This window comes from Triturus cristatus, chromosome 3_2, assembly GCF_964204655.1.
Source record: "Triturus cristatus chromosome 3_2, aTriCri1.1, whole genome shotgun sequence".
Classification (NCBI taxonomy): Eukaryota; Metazoa; Chordata; class Amphibia; order Caudata; family Salamandridae; genus Triturus; species Triturus cristatus.
The window spans coordinates 1167487327-1167512337 of NC_140584.1; the positions used below are offsets into that span (position 1 = coordinate 1167487327).

The following is a 25011-nucleotide window of genomic DNA, read 5'->3' on the forward strand; positions in this document are numbered from 1 at the left end:
CATCCAGAATAGACCGCACATACTGCAGCAGTGGTTAATTGCTGGACCAAGGCAAATATGTTTCTGGAATAGCAGGAGTGGTTGACAGGCATGATGACACCCCTATGGTTTGGAGATAGGTTGAGGGAGGTCGCCATCCTGGCAGGATTCAAGGGATGGTAGCTATAGGCCTTGACCACCCAGGAGACGTGTGGAAGGACGGAACACCTCTCCTCTTTGACGATCTCCAACAAGAATATAACCGGACACTCAGATTTTTCTACTTGAGGCTTATGCATGCCCAACAAACACATCCACCAATACACGGTCCTTCCAGATCACTCCCCTCTAGAAGACAGGCGGCTAGTGGACCCTATCCCTCAAAGGGTGGTCATTAAAATACTGTAAACTCATACAATGCACCAGACCCCCTTGTTTCCTTTCAAAGACGACCCCGGCAATATGGAAGACAGACTGGACAGAAGCTCAACAAAGCCCCAGAGAAATAGCAATCCGTATACGATTTAGGTTGATACAGCTTAAGATACTACACTGCTTCTTACCCACACACACACACACACACACTGCTTCATAAATGGGAGAGGGGGGGCACAGACGTTGTGTACGAGGGGCTACAGCAGGAAGGGTTCTTTTTCCACATCTTATGGGATTGTCCTGTGATTTATTTGTTCTGTCAAGGGGTGACGGCAGTTATGTCAATGGTACTGGGGATACAGGTGCCGGTGGATGTCCGATGGCTCCTTCTGATGGTTAAGAGGGAGGAAAACTGGCCCAGACAATAGACTCTGGCTGGCACTTACAGTCGGTGTGCCGCAAAACGAAATATCGTCAGGCGCTGGGGGTGCAAGCTCGCCCTCATCAGTGGCGGAATGGAAGATTGACCTCGACTGGTGCCAACGAGCGTAATTAAGTAAGGTATAAAAGTAGAGGATGCTTAATGAAAAGGTAAAAGCTATGGTCCCCATGGCGAAGCTACAGAGGTGCAGAAAGAGGCCTAATGCCCCATCACACTGACATTTACTCTGCGACGAAAGACAGTGAGCCTACTATTATGTACTCCCTGTTTTGGGTAGAATTGTTAATTTAACACCGATTACTTTCAAGATGAGTGATAATATAACCCTTTCACGGTTTTCAGAGTGTATCTGTGGTATCAACTCACCCTGGTTGTATACATGCATATATATTCAAACGTGTAATGTTGAAAGAGCTTGTTCAATAAAAAATTTTTTTTTTTTTTTAAAGAATTCAAAATATAGCTCGCCAGTAAAGGATACTGCAAAAAGTGAATAAACAGATTATATTAGGAGCAGCTACACTTAAAAAAAGGGATAGTTAATAATGGCCAAGGGGCACTTATCCAGGGGTAGGAGGTTGCAGTCTCAATGGTGCGCAAGCAGTCCTGAGCGGTCTATGCCAGCTGAGATGAAGCAAGACATTGCAGCCTGTCCGACATCGGCATTCAAAGCAAGGTGCCGTCCGCACATGTGTACTAAAGGTAGGGATCGCTGCGGCAATGTTACACAAGTAATTGTATAAAATAGAAATAATGAAAGGGCATAAAGCGGCAACAAAGGAAATTGAATAGTTGCAGATGAACATCAGTGGTTCGTATTGTTGGACATTCGGGAGGCAAAAAACGGGATCACAGGTCGCCATGCAGGCGTGTGTACTGAACAAGAAGCAAATGGTGGCAGTCATATTGTGAAAGAATTAAGAGGTGTGCACCTGTCGCATACAGATAGTGCAACGAAAAGATGTGGAGGAGAGTACTACCATAGACACAACAGGACAGTAGTGCCAACCAAGATTGTGGAAAGAATTAATGTAAATACACAAGGGGTATAAGAGGACAACTTGTATGAACGGTACAGGTGGGATAAAATAAAAAGTATGTGTCAAAGCAATGGGATAAAAGAAAAAAAAAAGTATAGGTAAAGTAAACTCAGGCAATCAGTGAATGTGATCACCTTCCAGCATGGGTACAGTTAATACGTGAAAAGAATAACAAATGTAAAACAGATGTAAAGGAAAGCAAAGCATGCAGTAAAATACAACCAAGAGGACTCAAAATATACAATGGAAAGGGACATTCAAGAACATAAGAGGAAGTAAAATCAATGTGATATGCTCAAGTACTATAAATTGCCAACACAGTTCAAATATTTCTTAGGAGTGGTACTAGCCTGGAGGTGGCAAGCCTACCTGATTAGCTTATTTTCTCACCTGTCTAAGTGCCAATGGGGCTCTGCGCAGGGGAGTTGGCTTCCTCTCCTTTGAGTGGAGCCAGATTTGCATTCCAAAGGTGGCTGCTTCTTTGAAGCTCGCTGACCCAAGGAGAACTATAGGAAGCTGGCTCTGTATAGGATATCACTAGATGGTAATACTGAGAGTCCAGGGGTTCCCCAAAATGCTCTATTAGTGGTAGGGTGGGCGAGCAGCCTTAGGCTTAACACAGATTAGTGTAAATACAATTATTGCACACACATGACCAATGAAATACACAACTCACAATGGAGATTTAGACCCATTTTATAAAATTATACTTTATACTTTATTTTAAGACCCATATCTTCGTAATAAGGCAAGTACCTTTATTAAAAATACTTTTCACTTTCAAAAAACACTTTCACACTGTCCAATGCTATCCTTTGGGGAAAACAATTTTGTGGTTAAACAGGCGAGTTTCGAGCTTACAGATTCAGCCTTCGGAGCCAAAAGTCAGCAAGGATCAGGTAAGTACCAAAACTGCACCACCAGCGGTACAGGGGCAGCCGGGTGCAGAGGTCAAAATCTGACTTTGACCAATTCTTTCCAATGGAGACGGGGGGGTCCTGGTGAGACTGCTTGTAGGCAAATAGATCGGTTGCAGGGGACAAGCTTTGGTGGTTAGGTTAAATACAGGGTTGGGGGAGGGGGGGGGGTGTCACAAAGCAGCATCAAACATACATCAGTGGCACCAGGGCGGCCAGGTGCAGGGTGCAAATTAGAAGTCGGCCACCCAATGCTTTTCAATGAGGATCTTCTTGACGGTAAGGAGGCTGCAGGAGGCAGACTAGCGACAGCAGAAGTAAGTTGGGATGTAGGGTGTCATAGGGGACCTATCTGTTCAGCTTACCAAGGCCCAGGGGCTTTGGGTGCAGGGGGGCCTTTGGATGTCAAAATCTTACCGGATCCAGTTGCTGTCAAGGGTAGCCACTGAAGTCACACTGCAGGTGCAGTCAGGGAGGCTGGGGAGGTCAGCCAACATTGGGAAAGAGGTCAGGATCGCTGGGGAGACTTCACTGCACGGTGAGCCACAGACTCAGGCCGTGGGTGTTTGAGAAGAGTGGGCAGGAGACACAGATTCGCCTGGGTCTGGAGTCGTTTTTTTCTGGACAGGTCCGCTGTCCTCGGGAGATTGGACTCTTTATTGAAGGCAACAGTCCTCCCAGGAGTTGGAGGTAGTTGTTGCAAGACAGGTTGCAGGGTCGAAGCTGGAGACAGGCTGGGGCAAAGGCAGTCTTCTGCTGCAGGGTATCTTCTTTCTACTTAGATCGTCGTAGATCTGGAGGAGCCCCCCAAAATTCTACATTTACGAGGCGTTTTAGAGGAGTAGCAGGTAGGGTCAATGAACTCTTTACCGGGGGTAGCTACATCCTCTATTATGCCACCGTAATATGGAAGGGGGAATAGACCTAACCCTGATTGGAGGAGCCCCCCCCCCCCTTCATCTTCAAGATCACGGAAGAGTTGTGCTTCACTTCGCTTCCACCCATATCCACCCATACCCACCACCCCCCCCCCCCATCCCCCAACTTAAGGGTGGGGTTGGCAGAGGTGGTGCACCTAACTTTTCAAATGTTCCTGCCCGTTTACCCTCCCAAGGTGGGGGTGTAAATGGGCAGAGGCTGGGGGTTGCATTACAAAGGCGGCAAGCCTTTGAAGGTTCCCTCTTTGAACACTGGCCCAATCTGGGGGAGGAGGCATGACTTCTCTGCCCAAGATGTGAATTGTTTCTGGTCCCAGAGAGCAGGGACTCTCTACCCAGGGGTCCAGAAACATGTGTGGTGGTGGCTGGCTGCCTACAGCCGTTCAGAGACCACACCAGGGTTGGTAGGGATTCAGGGGGCATCTGAGGTATCCTCTGGGTACATCGTAAAATTAAATTTGCACTGGAATCAGTGTGGATTTATGGAGGGGAGTAGTTTGATACCCAAGACTACTCTATTCAGTAGAGCAAGAACAATGCTGTGGAACTCAAAGTTGCCTAGTTCCCAGCCCATGTATTTTCTATGGCTTTGGTGGAACTAGCAATGTTGGGAAATGGTGCATAACATTGTAGGGGCACATCTGCTGATGCAGATGAGCCCACCTGGAGTATAGTGCACCCTGCCTTAAAGCTGTGAGACCTGCTAGAGGGGTGACTTACCTTTACTGTCAGGCAGTGCTAGAGAGCATGGCACCCAGGCAGGGTAAGGAATCTGCAGCTAGATGTTTCTATCAGATTGGGATAATTGATGACATAGGGTTTAAACTCAAGGTATCATTGAGATTGCAGTTGACAAGAGATGATTAACAGAGAAAGCATACTTTTGCTTTGGTACGGAGGTAGACTTCAATCAATATAATCAAGCCATCAAGACGGCAGCTGCAGTACTAGCTGTCGATATTGCAATTATATACTAGGGATTCATCAACAGAAGTCAGCAACTATAACATTGAGAAAGTCATGAACAAACTTACTGATACAGCAGTTATTCAACAAAGTCCCAGTTTGGTACTGGCAGATCTTTGCATCAGGCTAACTCAATGAAGCAGTTAACAAGTGGGTGGTAGACTTGGGTGTCCCAAGGGGCTCTGGCTTTGATATGGACGAGAGGGTGAGTTTTTCAAGAGGTGAGTGTAGGAAGCTGGCTATGCATGTACTATACCAAAGGGATAGTGTGCACAGAGTCCAGTGAGTCCCCAGAGGTATAGCAGAGGTTAAATTAGACAAGTACTAACACCTCTGTGGTAGTGAGGGCAAGCAGTTACGCTTATCCAGAGGGTGTAAAGCATTTATTGTATTCACTCATTCAAGGCTGACAGCACACACAGACTGAATCCAGGCCAATTAGGTAGGTATAAAAAGATATACTTATATTTTATTTTGTAGAATCAAACAAGACTTGGAACAGGTAAGTAAGAAACTTTCTAATGCAAAACTGTACACAAATGCAATTGTGGATCATATTGGAACAGTTTACAGGTTTGTATTTCTTTATAAAACAGTTTAGACTAGGATTACTTTTGATTATTCTTCGGACTACTTTCCAGTTATTTTCAGTATTTGAGGTGCTATGCAGAGATCACACTGGAGGTAGTCACTTAAAGATAAGTACGAAAATTCTTAAATTAAAGCACATTTACCTTTTCATACAAAACAGTAGATCAACTGACCTTTTTTTAGGAACAAAACTCTTAACATTGGTTTCTATGGAAAAATGAAAGTTACCGGTGCTCAGGTAAGTAAACTATGTACAAGTATGAGTTTGAGGTTAGGACAAGGTTCACCAAGGTCCTGTTTGGCACTCAAATTGCAGAGTGCAGGGGCCCAGTGTTAGCCAAAGGGGGCATTTGGTTAGGGACTGCTTGTGAGCAGGCCACTTGGCTGTGGGAGCAAATTTCCTGGGGTATGGATCAGCACTGCAGAGGCGAATAATCAGCACAGGAGCTGCACCACCAGCGGCACAGGGACGGCCGGATGCAGAGTGCCAAGAAGACGTTAGGGACCCTGTGGATTCTAATGGAGATCTCCGGTTCGGAAAAGATGCTGCAGGCTCTGTCAGGGAGGCTTCCTGAAGGCAACCGCGGCAGGAGGTAAGTTGGGTACTTGGGGGGAGAGGGGGATGCCTGGACACAATCTGTTCGGCCACCCAAGGCCACGGGCGTCTAGTGCAGTGGTGTCTTTTGCAGTCTGGTCTTACCACCAGCTCCGGTCAGGAGGCCCTTCAGGTTTAGGCAGCAGGCAGCTGCTTGAAGCAGATAGTGCTCACTAGATCCAGATCAGGATCGCTGGGGACATATCCTCGTGGTGTTGGGCCGCTCATACTGAGGCCCATGGCTGTCAGGTGCAGTGTGGTGCAAAATTGTAGAGCCGCCTGGAACTGGATTCTGTGGGCGAGTCTTGGTTGAGCAGGTCCGGTGCTCACAGAAGACAGTATCTAAGATGGTTGCAGGGCAGGTCCGCTGAGCTCTGGGGGGCTGCTGGACACGCAAGGGCTCTGCTGTGGGAAGGTCAGAGTGGAGCCGGTAGGGCTGTGGCCAAAGCAGTTGGTGTCCTCTTATTCCTGGGTCAGCATGGCTCTTCGGTCCTTCTTTCTTACTTACTTGAAACGTAGACTGCAAGGTTCAGGTCGCCCCTAAATGTATGGCGTTTACATGGGTGTGAAGGTCGGGCGCAATGGGTCCCTTACTTGGGGCGAGTATACCCCCTATTTTGCCATCCTCCAGTAGGAGGGGGGCGTGAGCCTCTTCCTAACTGCCTGGGTTCCCTCATCTTCAAGAGGGAGGGAACGGAGATGTGTGCTTCACCTCGCCTACCCCACCTAGGGGTGGGGTTGGCAACGGTGTCGCCTCTCCTCCCAACTGTTTCCTGCAGATTCTCCTACCCGAAGTGGGGGTCAGAACCAGTGGGAGCAGTTACTGGGGGCAGCTAAAGGCAGGGACAGCTTACAAAGGCAGCAGGACTTTAAAGCTTTCCCTTCGTGGAGCAAGCCCATCCTGGGGGAGGAGGCATGCCACCTCTGCCCAGGATGGGCTTGGTTTCCGGCCAAGAGAGTAGAGGCTCTCTACCCAGGGGTCCAGAAACATGTCTGGGGTTGGCAAAAGGCAGGCAGCCATAAAGGAATCACCCCAGGGTTGGTAGTTTTTCATGGGGCATTATTAAGATGCCCTCTGTGTGCATTTTACATTAAATCCCACACTGGAATCAGTGTGAGATTTAAGGCAACCCAGCTGCCAAGAGACCACTTCTGTAAAAGTAAAAGAAAGGCAGTACATGCATATAGGGATCCCATATCCCCGAAGGAAGTATGAAAAGTGGAACCAAAAGTTGAACCTGTACCAACTACTGCAACTAGTTACCCGCTGCCTCCATGTTCAAATGCTAGAAAAAGCTAAAAATACAGCAAGGAAGATGCGAGGCATACTATTCAAATCACTCGGCAAGTAATAATTAGGAGTGTCCTCATAGTTCTTAGTACCTCAAATTCACTGCCTGCAATTCAGATGATCAAGACAATGAGTTAGACTGGTTACAGCCCTAGCATATAAAACGCAGATTTTAACACTGAACTGTTTACCCTTTAACAAGGGATTACAAACAGGACTGGGAAACTCCCAATGCAAAAACCTTTTTATGGAAATTCATTTTAATGAAAATTACATTATGGAGAATGTAGTTTTAACAAAAATGAAGTTACCTGATGAGCGTGTTGACAGGGATTTTCTTCCAGGGGATTCTCTGCTTGAGTAGATCATTTACAAATGACTGCAGCGAAAAGAGGGACTGTAAAATTGCATTCATATAGCATGTATTTCCAAGGTTTGAAAAGCTGAAAAGGAGGAAAGAAAAATAAGCCCTTTCATTAGAAAGGTTATAGTTGCTCAAATTAGCCACTTTCATGACAGGATGTATAAAAGGCTAAAGCCGCATATCAACAACTGGAAACAGCCATGCAGGAGTTATAGTAGTCACCATAATACCTTTCATTCTACGCCTAAAAGAAATCCTAAGCCAGTGGCTAGAATTAAAGTATTTCACCCATCACTTTTTTGTATACTTCAGTGTGACATAAAAAGCGATTGGTATCCCCAGGCGTTGGTCCAGTGCTCACTGTGCCGCTGGAAACAAGCTACACCAGATTGAAGACCCCAATCTGGGCAAAACCAGTCTTGAGTTGCCTGTGCTCTGGTTCAGGAAGGACTTGGCCCTGCAGTTTGGGCTTGACTGTGCCTACTGGAGCAGGGGCGACACTGATTTGCATATGAATGGATCCAATTTGAGGTGGAAAGGTGTGCTAAATAATGGACTGTGATGCAGCCCAAGTAATTACCTCGGTCTGAGAAATTTCAAGCATTCCACCCATTAGTCTTTTGTATACTTAAGGCAAAACCAATAAGCATATGCAATTGGGTAACTTCAATACTATAGAATTTTGCACTTCTGTCTAAGAATCTTCCGTGTGAAAGGAAAAAAGAAAAATCGCAAGCAAGAAAGTGTAGGAAGCTGGCTTTCTAAATAGTGCACCAAAACGGGGTACAATGTGCAGAGTCCCGGTAATCCTTACTGGTTTCCCAAGGCAAAAATAACACCATCCAGGCCTCCCAGGGGACGAGTTGGGGTTGGGAGGGAAGATATTCTAGCTGAACACGGGGACCTGTGGTGTAATGAACAGTCATTGTTGATTTGGAAAATAATAAAAAATGTTTCAACAAAAAAAAAAATCCAGGCCTCCCAGTCCGTCTGCATTCAAAGACTTACACACCAAGATTGGCAACATATACAAAAACTTCTAAACCCTAACCACCACAGCCGGACTTCCCCCAATCCTCCAACCAACCTTCTGCCCCACTAACCGACTGACTAGACACCTCTTTGCACATCCGACCTCAAGAACTACCACCCCATCTCTCCAATCCCGGCCAAGGTACTGGAGAAAGCAGTCAACCGGCAACTCGCATACTACCTGGAATCTAACCACCTTCTTGACCCTTCCTAATCCGGTTTCCACCCGAACAGCACGGCAACCTTCCTTATAGCCGCCACAGGCGATGTAAATGCCATCCTTGACAACGGCATCTTCCACCACCGCTTCATCCAAAGACTTCACAACGGCAGCGCCCTCAAGCTGCTATCCTTGTTGCTCATCGGGTTCGACCCCAAGAGCATCATCTGCAGCTACCCCAGGACTCCTCACTCAGGCCCACACTGTTCAAATTCTACATGACTCCACTGGCACCTATCGCTCGCATCCAAGGTCTCAACATTATCTCCTGTGCTGATGACACCCAGCTCATATTTTCCCTCACCGAAGACAGAGCGAAATTCCAGAATGCCATGACAGACGTCACTGACTGGAGGAGAGCCAACTGCCTCTCACATTAAAACACGGAAAAATAAACAAAGTTCTCCTCTTCGGAAGACGCACCTCACAATGTGAGGACTCCTGGTGGCTTTCCGCCATCAGACCAGCTCCCACCCTCCACCACCTAAACTCGCAACCTCAGAATCATCTTCGACAGCGAACTCGCCATGAGACGTCAGATCAACTCAGTTGCCTCCATCTGCTTCAAACACCCTCAGAATGTTCAAGAAAGTCTTCACATGGATCCCTACTGACACCAGAAGAACTGTCACTCAAGCCCTCATCACCAGTCAACTTGACTCTGGGAACACCCTCTACGCCAGAACCATCAACCTCCTCCTCATGTGCCTTCAAACAATCTAGAACGCAGCGCAAGAATAAGCCCACTTTTTAGCCTGCACTGGCTCCCCGTCAAGAAGAACTAGATCTTAGGCAGTGCTAGCTGGCATGGTACACCGGTAGTGTGCCATGTAATTTTGTCTGCATCAGGCCATGCATGCTGCACTGATAGACAGCATGGCCTAGATTAGGGGTCCCCAGGACACCCTCTTCAATCGCAATGCTCTTGGTAATCAGATACCTTTTACAGGGGGCCTGAAGGGCCAATTGGGGAATAATTTTTATGGAAGAAGCACTGGCACAGGGGACCTGATTGGCAGGGACCCTGTGCTCTACAATAGAAACTACATCAATACCAGGCAAAAAAGTGGGGGCTAACTATGTCCAAAAAAGGCACTCACAGTGGCCAATAGGCATGCAGTGTTCACCAACTGCGATACAAGGCTGGCAGAAGAAAAAAAAGTCTTACCCCAACTATCCAGCCTCTTGGATTCCCTATCTGGGGGCGTGGACAGGGCTGCCGTGGGTGGTGAGGAAATTCGGGGCACCCGGTGCAGGGAGGTGGCAGCAGGAGATGGTCCTGTACACAGTAACCCCTGTGCTGGGCTTGGATCAGGTTCCCAGTGGGACATCAGGCCAGGCCTCAAAGGGCTGGTGGGGTTCCCAGGAGGAGAAACCAGAGTGCTGAAGCTCTTACAAGAGGTTAGTTCTAATTGCCACAGAAGAGAGCTGAAGGTCCAGGACCTCAGCTGCCCTTCTCACCACCATACCATATGAAGCTCCCTCCTCTGTAACTACAGTAGGGGGAGAAAGCAGGTCAGACCCTGGAGAGGTAGCCAGTCAACTGACCTCACCCAATTCCTTATACCAGTCCATTTCGTGCTCAGGCTGGTCTTGTAAAGGGTCCAGCGATCCCCTCCCAATCTTCCTCCATTCCTAGCCCTTCAGAATAGTATAGAGGAACCAACCTAGGACCCAAGGGTTCTGTCGGACCCGGAATCTACGTCAGACGCAGATCCGGCTCCTCTTGGATAAGAATGGGGATGGTGCTGTCGGGAGTCTTGGCGACAAGGAAGGTCGCAGTGGCACGGCCAGTATTGGTCCGGATCCACAGTGCGTTGAGGGGGGGGGTGGCATTTCCCCTGTCTCGGGGAAGCCTGGGTCACTTATCAAAGGCAGCAGAGGCCTTTGAAGCTTCCTGCCTCGATTGCAGATTATTAGCCATCCTGCTTGGAGGAGGCTACATCACCTCTGGACGGAGCACGCATTCTTTCTGCCCACAGAGAACGTGGGCTCTCACCTTCAAGGGGTCAGAAACCTGTCTGTGGTGGCAGGCTTGTCTACACTAGTCAGCCAGCACTCTGGAGTTTGGAGGTTTTCAGGTGGTACCTCTATGGTACACTCTGGCTGCATTCACCAATAAATCCATCACTGGAATCAGTGTGGGTTTATTGATACAAGATGTTTGATACCAAATTGTGGAGACAGGGACATGCCGAAGAAAAAACAGTCTAGCAAACTATGAATTAAAAGTGAAGCACTCATTTTCGCTCGTGTTTAATTTTTGAATTTCTATAGTTATTGGATTTCTTGAAATTCAATAAAAAAATGATCTGAAATCAAAAAAATAAAAGTGAAGCATTACGTTGCATGAGTGGAACATCCGAAATTAATTCGAAAATGGTCAACTGATTTATTACGTTCTGTATCATTCTAGATGGCATTGCATTTATATGTCCATGTGCCAAAAGAATTCAGGGGCTCAATTACAGCAGGCCATGCTCATCAAGGACTCACAGAGTAGGAAGAATACATGCAGGAAGACAAAGCAGTCGTATGGACAGGCAGACAGACAAAGCAGTCGTACAGTAAGATACAATACAGAAATAACAAGCAGTCGAAGATTTGCGAATGATAAATGGTGATACCTCTGGCTTCCTCCCAGGTCCAAGACAAAATTGGTAAACCATGCAAAATCTGACTTTAATGCTGACAGATAATAACTGTGTAAAAGGGAAGACAACTAAATGCAAGGCACCGCAAAATTTGATTAAGAATAAAACCTATAAGAAATGTACAGGATGATAGATGGAGAAAATGCTGGAGAGCTGCGTTCGGGGCCATTTCAATGCCAGCTGAAAGGGTGCCATGTACAGAGAAGGATTCTAGTAATATAGAATGCACATAACTTTCTCCGCATAATTATGCATTTTCAGCATTTCTAGTGTGACAACAGCGCCAGCATGTTTTCAAGCACTTTTTACCCGTGTATCTGTCGCAACATTGGAATGTTTTGCACTCGTTTTTCTTACTTTGGGCACTCTGTCCTAACATCGAGTTTGGCTGGTGGGGAAAAGACAGGTCCACTCACCATTCATGCAGCCGCACAGGGTCTTTGGGTTGACTCAATTAAAACTTTGGTTTATTCCACTCTTTTTTTGCACAGCCTCACAGCCGGTTTAAACGCCTGTTACACATGTTTCACTGCTTTTCACACTGGGTTTCAACCCTGATTGTTCAAGATTTTGGTTCTTCATTAGGCCAGGTACCCAAACGGGTCTATGGGAAAAATAACGTACTTTGTGCAGCATATGTTTCACAAAGGAGCTTGTAAAAATATATGGTGGGAGAGCACACATACCTGTGAAACTCATTAAGTGCAGGCTGTTCAAGAATAAAACAAAAAATTGAAGTGTTTTTTGGTTTTTATTTGGTAAGATTTTAGGACCACATGTAAGTCTCAATGAAACATGGACCAAGTGCTTTACCTAGTCATGAAGTATTGAGTCCTGTCACACACTTTAGGTCAGTGACTTCTTAAGAGTTTCTCATTGCTCAACTCGGTGTGATTTCTGATATTTATGTTTCCCTCACCTTCTTTGCTTGAGAGAAAGTGTTGCTCATATAATCATTGAATTGTCACTCATAAGACACTAACATTATGAAAATGGCACACATAGCAATCTGTAACCTTGGCAGCTCTGCACTTCTTGGGAGACCCGTTGACTTCAAATGTTCCAGTGCCCGGGAACTGAGTTTGCACAATGTAAAACTGTGAAAAGATATTTATAAAGAAATTGGCACTCATTTTTCCCAACATATCAAGGTGGTGTCTTAACCAATGGAGTCATAGCTTTGGCATAGGAAAGATTTATATTTTTAATACAAATTTCAAAAATGGTACAGCGTGGCGGTACGGAGTATCCCAGGAGAATAAGTGATTTTTCCCAGTGCTTTTTTGCCCTGGCCGTCCGTCTGTAATATTGCAAAGATCTATGAGCAAAGGCCAGGGCTCCATGAAAATTATGCGTCCATACACAGTCAAAAAAACACAAGTAAGACCTCTGAAGTTAAGATTCAAAGGCAGTGCAAGTTTCTCTCCGTGCCTGTCACTGGGTCCTAAAGTTGTTCCAAAATGCATGCTCATCCAATCCCGGGCTTCTCTGCAGAGTGTACATTGAACTTGAAAGAATGGAAAGCTAATGTGTTCCTGTCAGAAATCAAATTTTATAACTTGCTGATCATGGCCATCTTACCAGCCATCGGGACTTCAACTAATAACTTGCAGATCATGGTGTATTTTATTTGCCCTTAAGATAAGGCAGCAAGTAACTTCTAGGCATGTCATTCAGTCCCTTGCCCATCACTAGGATTCTGATCTCGGGAGTGTCTTATGCAAATCATACTGAGAACATGCAAGTAATATTTCTTAAACATTCTCTTCATTGCAAGGGAAAAAGCTACTTGATCGCTAGGCTGAGCTGCTCTTTGTTGGTACTGGTAGGGTAGATGCTTTAGTAGCTGCCCCACTTCATCCCAACGCTGGTATGCATGCCGGTTGATCAGGGCATTTGCGATGCGCCAATGTATAGCCGCATTTCTCTCCACCTTTCTCCCTGTGAGATCCATCCTCCTGCTTTCCTCGTCTGTGGGTGGTCCGGCATTAGTGGGTATATTGGCTCTCTTCCTAGCCATTGCTGCAATAACGGAGTCAGCTGGCACTGACCCTTGGATGTATGCAGGGTCCTTTGAAGAATGTTTGTACTTCTCAGTTCTAGGGGGTCACAGCTTTGAATACGCTTTGAATGCTGCCGGCTCCTTAAAGGCCCTTCTTACTTGATCCAGCACACTAGGGAGCATGGGCAGGAATTGGCTCCCAGTTTGTTGAGGCAGTAGAGTCCAGGAGGAAACATGCCTTGGGCTTCTCATCCATTTTCACTCCATAGGTCTGTGCTGCCTTCTGTACGACCATGTTGTAAACTCCCATGTCGTCTTGCGGCGAGGGCATCGAAGGGCGAGTGTCTACTCCTTCTGGCGATTCGGCATCCAGATCTTGCCATTCCATGTCTTGTGCCACCGAGGACGTAGAGTCCCGGTAGGATTGCAGATCTTCGTCGCCTTCTCCCTCGAAATAGTAGTCTTAGTCTCCCAGTTACTAGACTGGTTCGGGCATTTTCGGCGGTTCCGCATCCTCCCTTTTGGCTTCGAGCACAGGTTTCGGCGGGATGGTGTTTTGGCTCACCTTCTCGTTGAAGCCTTTTTTCCTCTGCAGGATGCTCGCTAATTCGGCCTCGAGCCTTCTCTTCTTCCTCTCCATCTCGGCAGCATGTTCGGCGTCGAGGGTCGGAGCCCTTCTCTTCGGGGACATAGATGCCGGCTTTTCTTTCCTCTGCACCGAGGTGTCCTTTTCGAGGGCAACCTCTGGCCATCTTTTTTTGAGTGTTTTCTCCGATTGGGAGTCCTTTTCGAAGGTTCCGCTCGTCTGACTGTCCATGGTAGCTGTTGCTTTTGTCAAATGTTTTGGCGGCAGAGCTTCCTTTGAGGACTTCGCTTCACTTAGAATGTCGCTCGGGCTTTATCTTCACCCTTTCGGGTGTCGCTTGAGTGTTTAGGGGTCGGCGACTCCCTTTCCTCCTTTGACGTCTTCTTATGGACCTCAACGACTGTGCAGTCCTCTGGTCCTTCGGCGATGTTGTCCTCCTCTCCACTGGAGAGGCTCAAGTCTCGGAGCGATGGTGGTGGCTCCTGCATGCAGTCGTTCCCCCTTCTCTGCCTCTCCCTTACTCTGAGGGTCTTGGGTGTAAACGCCAAACACGCGTTGCTGTCTTCGCTGCTGTGGTCGAGTGGCAGGCAGAGATGGCAGACTGGATGTTGATCCTTCTAAGCGTACTTGTGGTGGCAATTGGTGCAAAATTTGAACGGTGTTTTCTCCATCCCCGCGTTCAAGGAGCCGCCTGCGAGCGCATTCTCCATCGAACGTCGAGGTTTTGGTCGTAAGCCTGCTTCCTCATCGCTCCGGTTACTTGACGTGTAGCTGAAAAGTTGACTTGTCGATTTTCTGTGATTTTCCTTGATTCCGCTGACAAAACTCTGGAACTCTTCAGCAACGATCCAGACACAACGGCGGAAATAAAGAATCTGAAGATGGCGACCAAAGGTGGGAGCTTCCGCAGGAAGCATGTCGATGTCACGAAGGACACCAAATGGTGGTATGTCGACGCCCACCTGGGCCATGAAAAAAAGAGAAAAGAGACTAACATTCCGGACCCAACCACTAGATGGCAGAATAATGCACAGCATAGTGAATCCAGAAAGATTCACACTGAAAAAGTTTAGATCTCAATATTCAACTTTAACCTATGCATACCTACCCCTGTAGCTGCTGTGTTGGACTAGACAGCTGAAAACGAGACTTATTCCATCCAGTGTAATCCTGACTTGGTCTCATTTTCTTCACAGAAGCAGGCTGTGAGGTGAACCCAAGTGTTCTCTTCACAGAAGGTGACTGAGTAGGCACATTAGACCTAGAGACCAGCAGAAAAATAAGATGGTTAAAATATACATTTTACTACACTGTCACATTAGCTGACAGCACTACATGCCTAATACACTTGCTGCTGCCCCACAACTGCACTGAATAAGCTAAGATTATGCAGTGGCTATACAATAATAAGAAATAAGAAAATAATAAGAAAGGTTGCATTTAATTTACAGTAACAAAGTATTCTGTACCAAATAGTGGTTACTGGCGCATTTTCTAAGCATTTATTAAGTGCTACTGTAGCCTCCTAAAACACATACTATCAATGTTTTTCCTTCCCCAGATCTGGAAAAAGTGTGTACAATGCAAGCGAGAGAATTGTTTTATCAGAGCAAGGTTGTGTGCCTTTCTCTGTGCACGTTAACTTAGGTTGATAGATCAGACTTTCAAACACACAAGTGCATTTAACTAATTGTAGGCTAGCCTTCCCCTAATCAACAGCTAGTGACCGGAATTCTATAAAAATATTTACATAAAAAGGGTTAGCTACTGCTCATAGCTTGTAGTGCTGTAGATTCATATGCTCTGCATACTCCTGCCATCTAATATTGGGCAGGGACACTAAGTTGCTTTTGTTCAAAGATATTTTTTGAGTCACAACGGATCCTGTAAATCCTCCTTTAACTGGCAATCCACATGACTAAAGTATGGAGCGGTGAGTAGTAAGAATATGGGGACAATGTAAATTGAGAATTTGTTAGATGTGCAACCATACATTGACTCGGGAGGGGCGCGTAGCATTTCAACCTACAGCAATACAAGCTACACACAGATGCTTGCCCAGTAAGTAATTTTTTCCATTAATGACATGTGCAGCTTTAGATACATATGCTCTGCATAGACTGTCAAGCAGTACTCGCGCCGCAGCTGACATTCATCGCAAAACAAAAGGCTGGTGGATGCCAGTTTGGTTTATAACAAAACATTTAAATAGCTTGAAAATGAACACTACAAATATTTCAAAATGGATCAGCAATTAGTTAATTCAGAAGCATGATGGAAACAAAGATTTTAATAGGAGCAAAACAAAGTAGAACACTTTACTTGGTGATAAATTACAAATATTAGCAGAATTCCTATTCATCCACCCCGTGCCCCGAGGACAATGCAGTTAGTGAAGTAAGCAGCAATTCAGAGGTCATATGCACCCTGCTAGATTCGTATTCTACATATGGCCAGTCTATTAAACAAAACAAAAGATTTTGTATTGCAGACATGCGGAACTCACATATTTGAAGGTGCTCTCACAAAAGAGAGGAAAAGCGGCTCAATGAAATACAATATTTACCCAGTTTCACACATTTCAGACCAGTTTATGGGTCAAGAGCATTAGTTATGTCCAGTAGATTATTCAAGTCACTAGACCTGCAGGTCTGCTAACACTGAGTGGTCAAACAGGGTTGCTTTTATTTTTTCCACTCACCTGCTGGTAATCGTGAACTCGAACAGTGGAACACTTAACGAGTGACCAGTATATGCGCTCTGACCCCTATAACATGTTGAAATTATTGCAAAACTGCAATAATTGCAATTGGCACATAACTTCACTAGCTGTTCATAGTAAATGGTGCATGTAGGAAGAAGGCTCTTTATACGATAGAGTTGAGGCTGCAGGTATCGGGGTGGAGGCCGGCAGGGTCTGCCCATAGGGCACTCTTGCTCAGAAGCACTGGGCAACCATCACAGGATTGGTGGGCCAATTGGACTCAGGCCGTGGACAGCGGGTGCAGAGGTGGGTCCGGCAGTGGTGTTGTGGTTCCTCAAAGCAGATGTTTTTGTTCCTTAAAGTTGGTTTCTTCTGGACAGGTCTGCTGTCCTCTGGAGAGCTTGTTCTTTGTCAAAGGCAGGTAGTCCTCCCAAGGGTTTGGAGGTTGCTTTTTGGTTCAGGATCATCAAAAGGCCTGTAGGGCTGGAGCAGAGTCAGTGTATGCAGTCTTCTCTGCTGGTGAGACGCTGTAGACTACGGCTCGTTAGGTAGTCAGGAACCTGATTTCAGGGTCAGGGGGTGCCACCTAAATACTAGATTTAGAGGTGTTACAGGAGAGTGACAGGTAGGTACCAAAGGGTTCCTTACCTGGGGTGGCTACACTCTTATGTCACCCTCCTGTGGGAAGGGGCCTAGCCCCGATTGCATAAGTCTCACTATCTTCAAGATGGTGGGCACTGAAAAATGTGCTTCACTTCGCCTCCAGCATCTGAGTGGTAAAGATGGTGGAGGGAGAGACACCTTTTCTCACTAAGTTTCTCCCACCGGTTCTCCAGCCAAAAGTGGGGGGGGGGGGGGGGGTAAACCGGGGGCTGCAGTCTGCTGTTAGCAGCAGAGCCTGGGGTCGCATTACAAAGGCAGCAAAGGTTTTGAAGCTTCCCTCTCAAGCGCTGTGCTCATCCTGGTGGAGGTGGTGCTACACCTCCACCCAGGATGGGCTTTGTTTTGGCCTCAGAGAGCAGGGGCTCTCGACCCAGGTGTCCAGAAACATTTCTGGTGGTGGGAAGCTGCCTAAAAACAGTCAGGCACCACATCAGAGTTGGTAGGTTCTCAGGGGGCACCTCTGAGTAAATGTTTTAATAAATCCAGTAAAGACAGTGTGGGTTTATTAAGGAGTTTGGTACCAAACGCTTCTGGGTTCAGTGAAGCCATCATGGTGCTGGGAAAGTTGAATTGTCGAGTTTCCAGCCCATGTACTTAATGGCTTCCCTGGCACTTACAATATTAAGAATAGACTTAAATATTGTACGGGTATATCTGCTTATGCAGATAGGCCCACACCTGAGATCGTATAGTGTACCTGTCAGTGTAGTTCTGCAGCTTGAAGACTTTCTGGATTCACTATGCTGTGCATTATTCTGTCATCTTGTTTTTGGGTCCGGAATCGTAGTATTTGCTCTTTTTGTTTTTTTCGTGGCCCAGGTGGGCGGCGACGTCCCACCATTTGGTGTCCCTCGTGACAGAAGCTCCCACCTTTGGTCGCCATCTTCGGATTCTTTTTTCTCTTCTTGTGTTCATCTGTTTTCAGTTATTTTGTAAAGTCTTGTTTATCATTCACCCTTTACCTCCAGTCTCATCTTTCTGGTGGAGGAGGGTGGGTTCGCTAGTGAATCCAGGAAGTCTTCAAGCTGCAAAACTACACGACAGGTAAGAAACTATACGTTTTGCAGCGTGAATCTTTCTGGATTCACTATGCTGTGCATAGACTTTGTAGCGGTTTGTCCTTATTGTGGTGGCTGGGTGGAAGATAAGCACTGGTTACTGAATATGTGTTGTAAGAACTTCTGTCCCACTTGCGCTTCTTTGTTCATTTGAATATCCACACAGTAGTGCTTGGTGAATGTATGCACTGAAAACTATGTTGCCGCGTGGCAAATGTCTTGGATAGGTGTGTTCCCTAGAAACAATTGTTGCTCCTTTCTTCCTTGTTGCGTGAGCTGCTCCTTGTAACTGTTGTCCTGCCTGCTTGTGGCAGAGTTGAATTGTCTGCGCAATCCATCGTGCAATGGTATTCTTGGTGACTGGTCGTCCCAGAAAACGGCTTGCGAAGGAGACAAAGAACTGTTTTGTTTTCCTGCATGCCTTGGTTCTCTCTATATGGTGCATTACAGCCCTTCTGGCATCTAGTGTGTGTAGAGCCCTTTCTGTTTTTGTGGTCGGTTTTTGGAAAAAAACTTATATGGATTGTTTGGTTATTATGGAACAGAGACACCACCTTTGGCATGAAGTGTGGGTCCGTCCTCATTACAATCCTGTCCTTGTGTATTTGTAAGTAGGGCTCTTGGAGTGTGAGCACTTGCAACTCACTTAATCTTCGTAGTGACGTGATCGCCACTAAGAAGGCAGTCTTTATCGTGAGCGTGTGCAGTGTGGCCTTGTGAATAGGTTCAAAGGGTGCCTTCATCAGTTGAGTTAGCACTACGTTGAGGTTCCATGCTGGCATCTTCTTTGGGGGGGGGGGGGGCGATTCTCTTGGCCCCTTCCAAGAATCTCTTCACCACTCGAGGTAAAGAAACTTTTCCCAGTTTCTTCTCTTTTGTAGGTCCCCACCGCAGCCAAGTGCACCCTCAGGGATGTGTAGCTTAAACCGCTTTGTAGCAGGTGCATTAAGTACTTTTAGTACTGTTGATTCCCTTGTGACCTTCTGTTGTAGTTTCTCCTTGATGCACCATTGGGAGTACCTCTTCCATTTTGCTATGTAGCACTTTCTTGTGGTAGGCCTCCTTGCCTCCGAGTACTGCCATAGTACTTGATGGTAGTTTTAGGTGTGCAAATTCTAGGTCTTCAGGAGCCATGCTTCTAGGCTGAGACCCTCTGGTTCTGGGTGAAGCTCCCTTCCGTTTCAGTTCCCTTCTCCTTGGAAGCAAAAGGCAATTGGGAACCCGTGTGCTGGTTCTTGTGCCATTTCCACTATCTGCGAGAACCAGGACTGTCTGGCCCACTCGGTGCTATCAGCCCCTAGCAGCTGTTACACACCGCGCAGCTTTTTGTGCTCTTGGCCTTCTGGCTCCGGGAGGAGCGTGGAGTGGCTGAGGGGTGCAGGGGGTCAAAGCCGCGCATTGAGGGCAGCGAGCGGCATTGAGAGAAGCTAAGAGCTGAGAATAGCAGCCGCCGAGAGCTGCAGCGACGCCGTGAAGGAAGGCGTGCTGCTCAGAGCTCTTCACCCATCTGTCAGGAAAACTTACTGGCGTGAGTACAGACTCGCTGACACGCCGACTGACCCGCGGACTTGGCAGGATCTGCCTGATAAATACAGCAAGGTGGGCGCAAGGTGGGTGCAGAGCAGTGTGGCGTGGAGCGGCCTGGGCCCTGAATAGCCTTAACCTTGCCCCATCGATCACCTTGCCCTCTTTGCCCCGACCTCGATCCTGAGAGCCAAATTAAAGTCTAAAGCTAAGCTGGCAAAAACAGCGCAGCGAAGGACCAGCGGGACCTACAGCAGATCGACAGCGACACATGTGACATCAGCTCCAGTTCCCTTTCATATTGTGTCTATCGGGCCTCTCACAGGACTCCTGCAGTGGGGGAGGGGGGCCTTCCAACCGGAGTCCACCAGTGCCCTCATGAGCAAATCAGACAGCCAGAGAGACTGAGATCCTGCCAGAGAACCCGCACAGCCACGCCACTATTGATGCCACTATTGACGCCCCTACTGACACAGTCCTCCAACAGTCCGCCCCCCCCCCCCCCAACAGACTCTTTGAGAAGCCACAAGCAGCTCTAACCCTGCTGCCCTGAAGAGCCTTGCAAGAGCCCAAACAGTCTAAAGGGCCATTGACCATTTAATCGGGAGTCATGAGATCAGGCAGAGTAAGAAAAGCTCTAGCAAAATCAAAACCGAATCCAAGACCACAACCTAAACCAACTAAGCAGAAGAGAGAGTGAAAGCAGGAGAGATCCTAGGAGCAGCAGCCCACAGGGTCACGATCTTGGTAGTCAAGATAAAAAGTGAAAAACTTGAAGATACACAAAACAGCTCGATGGAAGAGAAGGCAGACAGTCCCTTCAGCAGCCCGCACCCCACTGCATAGCATCTTTTTGCCCCTGGACGGTAGTACAACAGCAGAAACAAGGGTCAAAGAAACTACAGTGAGCAAATGTTCAGCGGAGCAAGACCTAATCAGTGTAGAAGGAACATAGACAAGGAGTAACTCCTGCTTATTACAGCCAAGAATATACATAAAGTTCGCATTTCTGAAAGATCCTGGAACAGTAATATTCTCTAAAAGTGCCAGTATAGAAGGGCTGCAATCCCCACTTGCCACAAACCGCTTAGGCCAAAAGCCCGATTTACTGGCAGCAAAGGAAACCGTAGTACAAATCCACTCCAAAGGAACATCTCAATTAAGTCCTCAATTGGAAACTCAGGACCAACTCTGAGCAAGACAAGCTGAAGACATGACTTCTTGTACAAGCAAGGCAGACAACTGAACAATTAGGACTATTGGTCCCCCAACAAAATCATCAAAAGGACAATAGTAACAATGACTTTAGTTCACCACTACATAACTCTGTGGGAAGCTTAAATAAAGCTCAAGTTAGTATCCCACACCGACATCAATCTAGGACAACAACTGGGACATCACTGAAGCCATCACCAACTCTCGACCAGCAAGCGGGCTCAGAACACTGCTCAGAACGCTTAACTCCCCAACTATACTGCTGAGAACAGTTCAGGCCAAATACCCAGCCTCTCAGCTCAACAAGAGAAGTTCGACTTGGGATCTGCCCCAAAGCTTCACCAAAGTCCTTCATCAGCTCCAGACAAGCGGGATGCCCAAAAGCAAAGGATACAGCCACTACAACCAAACAATACCCCCCACCCCCCATAGATTCCATCACCTACCAGCTCGGAAGACCAGCTCCTCCTGGCAAACTTAGCCATTCTTTGTAAATCAAAGGGATCTACGCAATCAGTACAAGGACAGCTTCCACAAAACGAGGACCAGTCTGCCACCTACTGCGACATGTCCTTCTTAGCCTCCTAAGAGTGGGAAGACCTAGTTGCCTCCTATACTCACGGGCCTAGTAACCGACCAAAAGACCCACAAACCGCAAAAAGCAGTACGGGTCATAACAAAACCTTAATTTGGGAATCACTATTAAGCTCCATCCAATACTCGACCGCAGCCTTGCAATACCAATCCCATAAGATGGATCTTAGGCTTACAGTATTGTAGTCTCTTGCCGACTTTACTTCGGGGATCGATACAAAGCTAGGTGAGTTGAATGGACTAATAAAGAGGGCAAGCGCTACCCACAACATTGGCTGACCTATTGTCGACTTTGAAACCAAAAACTACATCCCGGAAAACAAACAATGGCATCCTGAGTGACGACGCGACTGAGCGCACAGCCACCAGCACCAAAATCACTAAACAGCGACTATCAGAAGGAAGCAGTCCCCTCCGAGGATCAAAAATTGAACCTTCCGGAAGTAAAGGTCTAACAAAAAGATCAGGACGGAAGCAAAAAAGAAAAAAGGTAGGAATAAGAAACCCACAGTCCTTGTACATCACGCAACTGACTGCTTCTTGGCAGTTTCACCCAAAACAGAACCATTAAATGATAAAGTATCAAACGAAGAAAGTATCAAACGAAGAAGAGCTAGTTTCGGTTAAACAGCACCAAGATCTCAACTGCAAGCGCCAAAACTAGAATGCAGGGGCAAAACACAGCAAGCTGCCAATTAAGTTCGAGGAACAAACAAGCGGAAAAGAGCGAACAGACAGGGACCCCACTTGATAAGATTCTGCCTCCAATTGCCTCCGCCTAGGACACCACCAAGCAAATATAAACAGGGCAAGAAAAGGAGTCAACTGCCTCATTCGGTAGAACGGTGCTAATCAAAGGTAAACGTCATACAACAACATTGCACGGCCCAGTCTCTCGGGAGGATCAAAAGAGGCACCAATAATCTCCGAACCACAACCATGAGAATGACGAAGCACATGCCACAGACGGCGTTTCATCCGACCATACGAAATACTTATATTACAGCCATAACTCTGGAGTACTCACAGCAAACCTCCCCGATCATGGGCTCCTGCCAAACAGTGTAAACAACAAAATAAGAAGGCCACCCCAAAACCAAGAAACTCATCCATAGAGTATCCACCAACAACAGCATAAAGACACAAGATCAGACCATAGCTATGGTCGAAGGGGCAAGCATTATAATATTCCATCCTCAATACAAATACAGAGGTCGAGAGGACATACTGAATAGAGGGAACATTCTACGGTTTCTACATTCCATCATACCCCTCTTAAATATTGACACCCTTGACTGTCAGTGGAATTTCTGCCATCCAACAGTCAGAGCATGGAAGTAACTAAAACATGGCGAACTGCAAAGGTTGCAGGCAGAATTCTACAGGAAAGGGAAAGCTTTATAAACTGGGGAATAGGCCTGGAATCTATCCCTAAACCCTTGTAACCAGCTCCTTTTCTCAAAGCAGAAATAAACAACTCAAGTGAGACACTTTTCAGTCTTGAAAGGAGCAAGGAGTAGAACACCAGGCACAACAATTAAAGCAAATTTGGAAATCCCACTTCAATCGACTCAAGGTCCCCCAGAATCACTGTCCACTCCAACGTTTAACAACTGGACTGGCACACATCGGCAAATAGCACCGGCATGTCCAAAATGACAGGCGACAGACTCAGTACAGCCTTCACAGATAAAAGGCGACGGAATTGCCGTATGTCTGGAACATTAATGGCCTAGCCTCTAACTTGCATGATCAAGAATTCATAAAGTATCTGACGACCTTCGACATTATCCCGTTTCAAGAAACTTGGGAGGATAAGCCCTTTGACCTGCAAGGCTACGCCACCTACTCATTGCCGGTGACAAAGGTATCGGCCTTTGGCAGTCGCTCGGGGGGCTTACAGCTTTTTGCCTCAATAACTAAAATTGGTGAGCTTTTCCCTGTTACCATACACCTAACACCACCAAGCACCATCCATGGAACAAAGGTAACACTCATGCTGAATCACACCAAACGGGATAATACTAAACGTTTATGTGCATCCGAAACAAAAATCAAAGGAGCGGTTACTGGAGCTGCAGAGAGTAACGGAAGAAGAATAAACAGACCTCATAGTCCTGGCTGGCGACTTCAACATGCACCTCTTAGGGCCTACCAAGGAAGAAGACTCACCGCAGGACCTCTCAAGAGCATGGGGAAACCCAACACAACGCCACACAGTCCACCAAGCCATCTAGCGTAGCAATGAACTTAAGGGGCCTAGAACACCTAACTAGAAGAGCACTGAATGGACGGTTTAAAGAAGACAGCCCACCAGCAGCTACATATCACTCAGCCAAATCATCATATCTAGACTTCACCTTTACGACATTGACCCTGTTCAATATAGATCTGCAACAACGATTTGAGTGGTATCGTCAAACAAGAGCGGTATCGTCAAACAAGAGTGGTATCGTCAAACAAGAGCGGTATCGTCAAACAAGAGCGGTATCGTCAAACAAGAGCGGTATCGTCAAACAAGAGCGGTATCGTCAAACAAGAGCGGTATCGTCAAACAAGAGCGGTATCGTCAAACAAGAGCGGTATCGTCAAACAAGAGCCTGCCAAACCCCAGAAACCAGCAACTCCATCTTGCTGGTGGAAAACACCAATCTAAAAAGAATAAGGTGCAACTCCAACCATATAGATGAAATGGAAGCCGGTGCCCAAGCTCTATATAAATCAAGGTCAAGTCAACTCAACCCACCCAATAGAAAGCTGTGTAACATTTGTCAAATCCCTAGGAGTCAAACACTCACAATGACCGGAAACCAGGGAAAGTGGCAGCTGCTTCAGTTTAATACAAAATAGCCGTGTCACTAAAAAACGAAAACAAACTATAAATCAAACTTTAAATCATCTACGCAAATCCCCAAATAACCGGAAACTGCAAGGCACACTCCGTGAGCTAAGCACCTCACTAAAACGAAGGAGGTGGGAGAATAGAGCAAAGGATAACGATCTCTGGCCGAAACTTATGTTCGACGCATACCAGAAAAATAATGCCAAATTCTGGCAATCAGTCAACAAATTGCAGCACCCCACTCATCATGGTATTAGTTCCAACATCACTGAAGCCACCTGGGCTGATTACTTATTTAAACACTTCAACGATCAAAAACCTGAAATAGCAGTCTCCCTGCCTTTCCAGAGTCACGCTGCCACAAAAAACGAAATCAGGGTGGGAAGAAATCAAAAGCACCTATGTGACGCAGGTACCGA

The 25011-nt window shown here is 46.7% G+C and overlaps 1 protein-coding gene across 1 annotated transcript in view; it reads right to left on the bottom strand.

Moving 5' to 3' along the window:
• Window positions 1-25011, bottom strand: part of USP37 (ubiquitin specific peptidase 37) — a 345091-nt gene that overhangs the window by 247714 nt on the left and 72366 nt on the right. Inside the window, exons 9-10 of the mRNA XM_085650037.1 lie at window positions 15101-15253; window positions 7446-7577 (exon numbers count right to left, since the gene is read on the bottom strand). Coding sequence (XP_085506163.1) covers window positions 7446-7577; window positions 15101-15253 — 285 coding nt within the window. The remainder of the gene's footprint in view (window positions 1-7445; window positions 7578-15100; window positions 15254-25011) is intronic.